Source organism: Coenobita brevimanus, chromosome 8, assembly GCF_032717465.1.
Source record: "Coenobita brevimanus isolate Jiangsu-jjx chromosome 8, ASM3271746v2, whole genome shotgun sequence".
NCBI classification, from domain to species: Eukaryota; Metazoa; Arthropoda; class Malacostraca; order Decapoda; family Coenobitidae; genus Coenobita; species Coenobita brevimanus.
In genome coordinates, this window is record NC_136961.1 from 43520053 (window position 1) to 43531547 (window position 11495).

An 11495-nucleotide genomic window follows, 5' to 3' on the forward strand; every position below is an offset into this window, starting at 1 on the left:
GGTTTTAGGAAGTGGGTATTGAGGTGAGGGTTGGGGTAAGTGTGAGGGTTTGGGGGAAGAGAGTGGGGGTGGGGATGAGATAGGGACGGGGTTCGGGGTGAGGGTAAGGCTGGGGTTTGAAGGTAGGGGTGGGGTTTGGGTTGGGGTGAGGGTGGGGTTTGGGATTTGGCTTGGGGTGAGGGTGGGGTTAGGGGTTAGGCAAGAGGCAGACCTGAGCAAGAGGCACGACTGATCAGGAATGGGATGGACTGGGACGGATAACTGGGCTATGAAGGGACAACAAACTTATAGAACACACTATCTACCGGTATCTACAGTATCTCTCTACCTATAACATATACCGTACACGTATAATATAACAATACCCTACATGTGTAGATATTATAGGCAGAGAGTGAGAGAGACCCCCTTACATCCCCACCTCACTCGGACACTCAGCCGCTCCGCTAAGGAACACAAAACAGCAACTCCTTCACAACGTACCCGACATCCAACTATAGCAGGCGTAGAGAGCAGCACAGGAATTACTTTTTTATCAATTAGCGACAGTTCTCATAGTTCTCCCGAGGGCTATAATTGACGAGGGTAGATCTCGGGATGACAGAAGAGCAGGTGGGGGGGTCACAGCTTCACTAGTTTATATACTGGCTATGACATTCACTGACTTGGTTATCTAATGCGTTTATAACATGTATTATGATTACGTCCGCTAACAGACATCGTCTTGAAGGGGGTGATGCTTGAAGGAGACAAAACTGCGCACCAAATAAAGTGTGAAATTAAAAGAGGTTCACATCATTTTTATAATTAACTCCATATTCGAAGCGGAAGGTCTCGAATCAGTGAGACCTGGAATGAGTCACTATCTCTTACTGTTCTGCACATTTATCACAGTAGAACAACACTTACTAAACACACACTGAGTCATTAACTGCTCAAAAAACGGCTTGAACATTATGCTTCACAATAAAATACCAGTGGGTTGATCCTGGGATGCTGAGGGGAGGACGATGGGGCGAGGACGGCGGTGAGGGCAGATGGGGGGGAGTGTCGAAGGTGGGTGGGTGGGGAACAACCTCACTGATGACGTAATGATGACGTAAGTGCCACGACACACGATGGCGACACCCGTTTTCCATATAAAAGTATAAACTGAGGGGACAGCTAGGCCACAGAGAACGGAGGCGACACCACACAGCAGTCTCGCACTACCACATCAAACATGACAACTTAAAGGGCCCAGCACCCACGAGAGGGGCAGGGTAGGGAAGGGGGCGGCAGTGGCCACCGCCAGGGATGCCCGCTGTTCAGTGCAGGGCATAGGGATAGGGCTGGGCTGGAATGAGAGGCTGGGCTGGGATGGGCTAGGTTTGGATGGGCTGGGTGGGGGTGGGTCGGGTGCTGGGCTTCACTATAACAAGATCTGCACATAACACACCACCGCCGGAGAAGAGGAATGTGAGGTCCTTCTGCGGGATGTCTGTCAACTAAGGAACACCATGACGTCTGGAGGAACAAAGTTACGTACACAGAACACGGCGTGTACGACTGAACACGAGAACATGGAGCACAGTGTGGGTCACACGGCGAGGCGGCACCGGGCGCCGCCTGGGTCGCGGCCAGCGCTGCGGACCCCCGGGCGGCGTCAGCCGGTGGTACGGTACGGGAAGCGTAGTGGGAGTGACTAGTGGAGGGCCTGGCTCCTGCTGCTGCTGCTGCTGCTGCTGCTGCACTACGGTGCTGGGGCGCAGTTCAGGCGCACCCGCACTCCGTCACAATCATGTCGTCCCAGTAGGTGGTGGTCAGCTTGCCCTCTGTGTTAAGGTGCAAGATGTACAGTCCTTTTAGTGCGGTAGGGGCACAGCAAGGTCTGGGGATTTTTTTCTTGTGTTGCAGCTTGAGCAGCGATTGGAGGAGCGCATGCTCGTTGGCGGGGTTGTAGCGTGGCGGACATCGCCCGCTGCAGTAGAACGCATTGAACTCGTTGGGAGACTCGATGAACTCGAACTCCGGCAGGTCCTTAAAGCGGACCCTCATGTTGCGGCGACAGCAGTATGAGCGGCGGCGGCGGCCGGTGGGGTTGATGTCTCGACAGTCTCCCCGCGGCCGCCACTTGGCCCGCGTCACCTGTGTCATCTCTGGGGATCGCTTTTTCCTGCGGCCTGCCGGCAGCTCCGTCACCACGTCCAGCGTGGGTACGTGCGTCGTGTTGGAGGCTGCAGGACCCGTGTGGATGGTGACTCCTGCGGCGGAGCAGTCTGGACACCGCACCAGCACTCCAGCGTCCTCCTGTGGTGACCGTACCCACCCCTGCACGGCACGTGTCACATCCACTGACAGCCACTCGTCGCCCACCACAGACACGTTCAGTGCCTGGATCAGCACTGGTCGTGCCTGCTTCCTGCGGTTGCGGCGGCGACGGCGACTTGACTGGCTCAGCTGGTAGATGCTGACGGTGACCGTTGAGTTTGCATTGGCCTCTGACGCCAACCTGCCCGTCTTCCAGAGGCGGCAGGTGGCCTGCTTAACGTCCTGGTTCTGGCGGTACACTCGCCGCACTGGCACCGCCACGTGGAAGTGTACCACCTGACCCTCCATGCCTGTACTGCGTCGCCCACCTGAAACAACAACACAGTTAATACACTGATACAATGACTCACACAGCCCTCATGTTCACACAGTCTCACAGTATATTCTATAATGCACTCATCATCATCATCATCGTCTTTATCATCATCATCATCATCGTCATCATCATCATCATCATCGTCGTCTTTATCATCATCATCATCGTCATCATCATCATCATCATCGTCGTCTTTATCATCATCATCATCATCGTCATCATCATCATCATCATCATCGTCTTTATCATCATCATCATCATCGTCATCATCATCATCATCATCATCGTCTTTATCATCATCATCATCATCGTCATCATTATCATCATCATCATCGTCTTTATCATCATCATCATCATCATCATCATCATCATCATCATCGTCTTTATCATCATCATCATCATCGTCATCATCATCATCATCATATACCACCGAAGGATGGAGTGTGGTAGAGTCCAGAGAGCAACAAACAATAATAATGACATATCTGATCTCTCCAGTAGGAAAAGTCACTGGTAGGAAGAATAAAATAGTCTAATGGCAGCAAGAATAGAAGAAAAATCGACCTCATCCCAGCGAAGGGGTTAATAATGCAGCGTGCCAGTGAATAAATGAATGAATAAAGTGAATGAATGTGTGAATGAATGAACAAAAAACACGCCGCAGCAAACGCCTCCATGAGAAACCCTTGACCTAAACGAACGCTCGACTCCCATCCCACGCCATGACGTAAAGAGCAGACGAAGACCAAGATCTAAGCCCCTGTTTGTTTGTGGTACGTTGCTCCTTGTTTACAGCGATGTGGTGGGCGGTAAACAGGCCTGGTATTGGCCTGGGTGATGTGCATGATGACAAGTACGGCATTTCAGGTATGCGGCTCACGTACCTAGTCATGCGCGGGCTACGGTGGGTGTGTTTACATTGGTGACGTCATGATCACCTGATGCCAACACATGACGCCCATCTCCCGTTTTCTTTTCCCTCCTCCCCTCCCTTTTAGTGTATTTATAACGCATCCTTCTTCATTCACACAGATGGTAGTGGGTGTTCTATTATTATTATTATTATTATTATTATTATTATTATTATTACTGTTACTACTAATACTGCTACTGCTACTGCTACTACTACTAGAACACTTTTCAAGGCGCGAAAGTTGAATGACACAGTAATTGTCGCTGCAGATAAAACCGGACGGAAACAACAAACAGCCTGGCCTTCCAGAACGAACGCTCACAGTTTCCTTTTTTTCCCCTCCAGTGGTGACCAAAAGTGAACGAATCATCATCACAATATATCGTACAAGCAGAGGGACATTTAATCTGGACGCTGTGTAATGGAATAGGCGTTTTGTGACATAGTTTACGTAAAATTGTGCGAGGCGAGTGGCAGTCAGGGATGTGGTCTGGCGCTGTGTTTGTCGGTGATGCAGATTAGTTTGAGATTGGAAAGTAAGTTCGGGTGCGTATATTGCTTGAGTTTCCCGTTCCATTGTCCGTGGGAATGGTTCCGGGTGAAGCTGGCCAAGTGTAGAATTTCATCATTTAAAAACAGAGGAGAGAAAAGAGGGTGATTTCAGTAATTTGGATTTGTCAGTGGCGACGTTGTTGGACTGGGTGATTGAGGTGATTTTTTGGCACATGCTGTTGTTCCCCTAATACAGTTGCATGATTAATAATAATAAAAATGATAATAATAATAATAATAATAATAATAATAATAATAATAATGATAATGGTGATAATGATGATGATGATGATGATGGTGATGATGGTGGTGGTGTTTGCTTAGATTAATGGGAGACGTTAGGAATGAGAGAGAGAGAGAGAGAGAGAGAGAGAGAGAGAGAATGGATGCGTTGGTGGTGGATGGTGTCGTCTGCTCCATTGATTTCTGTCCCTGTCACCTAGGTCGACCCAGGGAGACAAGGTCAAAGGTTAAGGAGAGAGAGAGAGAGAGAGAGAGAGAGAGAGAGGAGGTAAGGAATAGAGTTAAGGACTGAGGAAGTAGGGAAAATTTCGAGAAACATCATCACCATCATCATCATCATTATTATTATTATCATTATTATTATTATTATTATTATTATTATTATTATTATTATTATTATTATTCTCTCCGTCCAGTTTTTTTTAGGCTGATTTGTCTAACTTCGAGGGTTTGCTGCAGCCAACCTCCTGTCTACAAGCGATTTACTTTCATCTGAAGGAACTGGGCCACTGTGGCGTGAAATTCAGAAAGACTTGGCTATGAGGTACGAATGAGTCTCCTTGGTTACTAGTCAAACCAATCCTCCAATTTAACATCACCTGTCTCCCCCACCTGAGCTGAAAGGGGTTAGGGATCTTTGTCAGCAGTAAAAGTGCTATAGTAGTAGTAGTAGTAGTAGTAGTAGGGCAATCAAGGAAATAACGCTACCCAATTGGCGTTAAGAGGTCGACTTAACGTGGTGAAGGGCTTTAGGAAGGGGTAGCAGGATTCCAAGGGCTTGAATGATGAGTATAGTTCCTTTTTCGGTGGCCACGCTAATGATGGTTCTGCTTGTGTGTGTGTGTGTGTGAGTGTGTGTGTGTGTGTGTGTGTGTGTGTGTGTGTGTGTGTGTGTGTGTGTGTGTGTGTGTGTGTGTGTGTGTGTGTGTGTGTTATGTAGGTGATCATGATGACGATGATGGTGGGTAGAGAGAAGTAAAGATGAGGCTGGTCAAATGGAGAGAGAGAGAGAGAGAGAGAGAGAGTGAGAGAGGTGGCATACGTGTATTTCTTGCCGTGTATTTGCATGTACGTGTATTTGCATGTCTGTGGGTATACATCTCCTTATACACACACACACCATTGCTAAAGCGACCTCTGGGTGTACCTCTCTCTCTCTCTCTCTCTCTCTCTCTCTCTCTCTCTCTCTCTCTCTCTCTCTCTCTCTCTCTCTCTCTGATCATACCACAATTTGAAGTTGGAAAAAACCGTGAACTTGATTTCCACATCTCCCTTCCTCTTCGCCAGCATTCACACACACACACACACACACACACACACACACACACACACACACACACACACACACACACACACACACACACTCACACACACCAAGCAAATACCTACAAACACACGTAGATTTCCAGTCACACACACACACACACACACACACACACACACACACACACACACACACACACACCAAGCAAATACCTAAACACACGTAGATTTCCAGTCACACACACACACACACACACACACACACACACACACACACACACACGCCTTGGCACCCTGTGCATGGACAGGGTGTTGGCATACAGGGGAGGGGGTTGGCATAGCGTTGAGGACACTATAAATACATATAAAAAAAAAACAAAAAAAACAAGTATGTCTAATGAATGACGTGGCGTGGGGAGGGGCTGGGTTTGGGTTTGTGGCTTTTCCTGCGCTCAGACGGTTTTCTTCAGCTGATGTGAGGCTCCCCCTTGGCTCAGAGCAGAGGGGTTTATTGGGGTATTTGGAGACGGTTTTGTTTATCTGATCTGCGTACCCATTTGCTCTGAACAGACGATTTCATTCAGGTTACAAGACACCTTTCGAGTAGGAGTGGCCAGGAGAGATGGATCTAAGCCCTCATTCATTCTCCTGCCAGACGATTAGAGAGAGAGAGAGAGAGAGAGAGAGAGAGAGAGGGAGAGAGTTAGTTCTAAGCTGAATAAAATCGTCTGGGGATAACAGGGAGGAAAAATCAGAGACGCGCAGTGCTGAAGGGATTGGCAAAATAAGCATCGTTTACTCTCTCTCTCTCTCTCTCTTTCACAATTTTCCATTTCTTTTACCTCCTCCGACTCTCTTTCCTCATCAATATCTCCAATTTTTCTCATTCTCTTGCGCTCTTCATCCTCCCCTCCCAATCCTCCTCCCCCCCTCCCCAACTCCCCCTCCTCCCCTTTTCCCCTCCTCAACCCCCCCTGTACTTCTCAATCCCCTCAATCCCTCCCAGTTCCTTGCCTTATTCAATCCTCCTGCCCTTCTCATTCCCCATTCCTCTCTCTCAACCTACTTCTCCCTGCCCTCTCAACCCCCCACCTCTACCTCTCGTCAACCCCCCCTTTCCTGTTCTCCATTTTCCCTCCTCAACCCCCTGCCTTTCCCTCCTCAACCCCCTGCCTTTCCCTCCCCAATCCCTCAGCTTTCCATTCTCACACCCCACCCTCGTCTCCCCTCTCAAACCTCCCTGCACCTCTCAACCTCACTGTTTCTCCCTTCTCAGCCTCTCCTACACTCCTCAACCCCCTCCCCTTCCCTCCTCAACCCCCTCCCCTTCCCTCTACACTCCCTCCCGCACCCCTGGCCTCTCGCACTAAGCTCCCCGACGCTGATCAGACACGGGGTGATGATAACGCGAGGACGCAGATACACACTGGGGAGCATACACAGTTTACCCCTGATACCGACCACGAATGAGCGAAGGGGAGAGGAAGGTGGGGAGGATGGAGGAAAGAGGGAGAGGGAGATGGGAGAGACGGAGGAAAGAGGGAGAGGGAGATGGGAGAGATAGAGGAAAGAGGGACGGAGATGGGAGAGACGGAGGAAAGAGGGACGGAGAGGGAGGTGGGAGGGATGGAGGATAGAGGGAGAGGGAGATGGGAGAGATGGAGGAAAGAGGGAGAGGGAGGTGGGAGAGATGGAGGAAAGAGGGAGAGGGAGGTGGGAGAGATGGAGGAAAGAAGGACGGAGGGAGGATTGATGAAGAGAGGAAGCACGTAGGGAGGCGTGTAGAAAGATAGCAATGAGGGAGGGAGTGGAGAAGAGATGAAGGAGGGAGGAAAAGAGATGAAAAGATGGGAGAGGTGGAGAGGGGAGGAAAAGAAGAGAGAGAGGTGGTGAGGAGAAGGAAATGAAATTGAAAGGATGGAGGAAAGAGGAATGGAAGGATGGAGGAAATGGGTGTATGGAGCGAGGGAGCGGAATTGGGATGGAGGGATGGATGGGACAGTGAAGAGAAGAGAAAAGAAGGAGAGGATAGGCAAGATGGAGGAAAGGGACGAGTGGAAGGATGGAAGATAGAAGGATGGAGATGAAGGGGAGGGTAGAATATAAGAGAGAAGGGGATGAAACTGGAGAGGTGGAGAGAAGGGAGGAGATGGTGAGACAGATAGTGCATGGAGGAAAGACAAGATGAGAGGTTGTCGAATGGTGATGATGATGATGAGGGGAGGGGGAAGTGAGACTAAAAGGGGAGGGGAAGGAAAGACATGACAGATGGGGGGGAGAGTGTGGGGGGAGAGCCATGAGAGGGGGTGAAAGGGGGAGGGGAAGGTGTGAGTGGGGAGGGAGGGAGTGTGTGGGGGGAAGAGATGAGAATGGGTGAATGGGGCAGTAGTGAGTGGGTGTTGGCAGGGAATGGGGAGGGAGAGTGTGTGTGTGTGGGTGTTGGGGTGGAATGGGGAGGGAGTGTGTGTGTGTGTGTGGGTGTTGGGGTGGAGTGGGGAGTGTATGTGTGTGGGGAAGGGGGGAATGTATACAGCAGATTCCTTGGGCTCTAATGATGATAGTTTACAGTCGAAGGTATTCATCTCAGCGTGGGTGTGTGTGTGGGTGTGGGTGTGTGTGTGTGGGTGTGTGAGAGAGAGAGAGAGAGAGAGAGAGGCGGTCGTAAGTTCGTTTGCTTATTCCTCCCCAGGCTTGAAGGGGTTAACGACAAGGATAGCACAGGGTTAATTCGCCACATGGCCTTTGTTGAGACACGGCGTAGTCAAAGTGTATAGACGAAGGCAGAATACTGAATGACTGAGCTCAGTGTCAGGAGTCATCATCCTCAGCCGTTGAGGTCCACTGCAGGACCGGCCTATCCCAACCGAAGCAGGGACGATACAGCCAATGTATCTCTACCAAGTGGCTTAGGCTGTCTGGTAGAGACTGTATGTAGGGTGAGAAGTGCTTGTGAGTGTGACTGTAGTGTTGTTGTGGCTTTGAATGTGTGTGTGTAATCTGTGAACCAAGTGTAATCGGCCCGCCTTAAGCCGATTGGGTGCAGGCATACTAGTATGTGACACTAGTTCAACCACAGCACCCCTTGTGTCCGCCAAAGTAGCAAGTGACTTGGTGAACGATTCCCAAAGTCTTTACAACTCTGGCGGGAGGCAAACCCGCGCTCACCAGCGTGCGAAACGCACACTCTACCTGTACCACAGAGGCTCCGTCAGGAGTCAAGTGAGCTTTAAATAGGATAAGACTCTACATTTACAAACGTTCTATATTTACAAACGTTCTAGCTCTATATTTACAAACGTTCTATATTTACAAACGTTCTGGCTCTATATTTACAAACGTTCTGGGTAGAGAGACAGATAGACAGACAGGCAGACAGACAAACAAACAGGCAGAGAGAGAGAGAGAGAGAGAGAGGGACGGGGTGGAAGCAACATTAACCCCTTCAGACCCAGGACAACATGTATTTTTCTTTCTTACTATTTCATGCCGGATTTTCGAACTGAAGGGGTTAGACAGAGCCTTCACGAACCCCTCCGCTCTCAGGGGGTTTTCAGAGCTGAATAAAACCGTCTGGGAGGGACATGAGAAGGGTTCCAGAGGGGCGCCTTCAAGTGGTGGCACTGATATGGTCGGTCGATGGAGCTGCCCAGTTATAAAGACGTCCCAGGCATTCCTGTCCCCTCCCCCTTCCCCTCCATCTCTCCCCCCTCCCCCTCTCCCTCTCTTCCCCCTCCCTCTCTCCCTCCCCCTTCCCCCCCATCTCTCTCCCCTCCTCCCCTTCTCCCTCCTCCCCCCATCAATATTACCCCAAGCGTCAATATACCGATAGATGCATGTCCGTGGACTGATGAAGCGGCCTGTGTGTGTGTGTGTGTGTGTGTGTGTGTGTGTGTGAGAGAGAGAGAGAGTCAGCAATGTATCTGCGCGTGTGTGGTTTCGGTATGTGTGTGTGCGTATATTTAGAAGATGGGTATGTGTGTAGGTATGTGGTAGGTATGTGTGTGTGTGTGTGTGTGTGTGTGTGTGTGTGTGTGTGTGTGTGTGTGTGTGTGTGTGTGTGTGTGTGTGTGTGTGTGTGTGTGTGTGTGTGCAAGAACTGTAAATCCTCTCATAATCTGACCTCTTACGTCTCATCCACACGAAGCACTGCATTTCTCTAAATCTTAAAAATAATCATCTTTCCCTATAACAAAACTAATTAATTCTAAATCTACTCCTTCAATAAAAAAAATTAGTAGATAGAAGAACGTCCCTACTAAGAGAGGATCACAGGAGACTAAGGTGAAGAGAGGACACTTCTTAAGATGCTTGTGAGATAAAGAAAATCGTTTGGAGGTCGTAAGAAGGAGGATAAGATTGGAATAGTTGTGAGAAGGTTAGGGAATGTCGCCCCCTACCCTACCCTACCCTACCCTTTCGAACTCTACCCTACCCTACCCAACCCAACCCTGCCCTACCCTGCCCAACCCTACCCAACCCAACCCTTCCCTACCCTACCCTACCCAACCTTACTCTACCCTACCCTACCCTACCCTACCCAACCCTACCCAACCCAACCTTGCCCTACCCTGCCCTACCCTACCTTACCCTACCCAACCCAACCCTGCCCTACCCAGCCTAACCCTACCCTACCCTACCCTACCCTACCCTACCCTACCCTACCCTACCCTATCGAACCATACCCTACCCTACCCTACCTTACCCAACCCCACCATACTCTACCTTACCATACCCAACCCTACCCTACCTTACCCAACCTACCCTACCCTGCCTAACCCTACCCTACCCTGCCTATCCCTGTCACGTCTGTAAGTCTAGCCTTGTCCTCTGATTCACTAGTGCTGTATTTATTTATGGAACGTGCCTCCCAAAATACACACACACACACACACACACGATTATTCAGTGTCATATACGGCACATATACGCATCGGGAATGCTCTCTCTCTCTCTCTCTCTCTCTCTCTCTCTCTCTCTGCACACACACATACACTCATACACTGAAATATATATGCTTTTATATTCACATCTATGTATGAGAATGTGCATGTACGTATGAATATGTGTGCGTATCATGATGTGTACGTGTCTATATATGTGTGTATATAATGATGTGGCCGTGCATGTATGTATGAATGAATAAACTGTATATACGTATCATTGTGTGTGTGTGCCCATGAATATGTGTGCGTATCTTCATGTGTACGTGTCTATATATGTGTGTATACAATGATGTGGCACTGTATTTATGTATGTATGTATGTATGAGTGAATATATATACATATCATTAAGTGTGTGTGTGTGTGTATGTGTACCCACGTGGCATGAATCACACACATACCACGTCCACGATGAAACGATAATGTATATGCCACTCAGCCAAGACCCACACGAGAGAGAGAAGGGAGAGAGAGAGAGAGAGAGAGAGAGAGAGAGAGAGAGAGAGAGAGAGAGAGAGAGAACATCTGCATACGTTTAAAGCCACCTACTCTCTCTAATGTGAGTTATTTTTAAAACACACTGTCCATTTTTCCCCTTGTCTCTTACTCTTTGTGGTGATGGGCTGTGTTTAGAGGAAAGGTGTAGGTGTGCAGGTGTGGCGTGGGTGTAGGTGATAATGATGATGATGATAGTAGTAGTGGTGGTAGTAGTAGTAGCAGTAGTGGTGGTAGGAGCAGTAGTGGTGGTGGTAGTAGTAGTAATGATAATATTGATGATGATGATAATAATAATAATAATAATAATAATAATAATAATAATAATAATAATAATATCATCATCATCATACAGAATACAATAACACAGATCATAAAAATAACTATAATGTTATATATATAATGATAACGATAAAAATGATTTATCTACCTCTAATCAGCTCTTATCACTCAGCCAATCCT

General features: G+C 48.7%; 1 protein-coding gene across 1 annotated transcript in view; it reads right to left on the bottom strand.

Moving 5' to 3' along the window:
* Positions 1-1752: 1752 nt before the first annotated feature.
* Positions 1753-11495, bottom strand: part of mav (TGF-beta domain-containing family member maverick) — a 109534-nt gene continuing 99791 nt past the window's right edge. The window contains exon 3 of the mRNA XM_080279027.1: positions 1753-2618. Coding sequence (XP_080135153.1) covers positions 1753-2618 — 866 coding nt within the window. The remainder of the gene's footprint in view (positions 2619-11495) is intronic.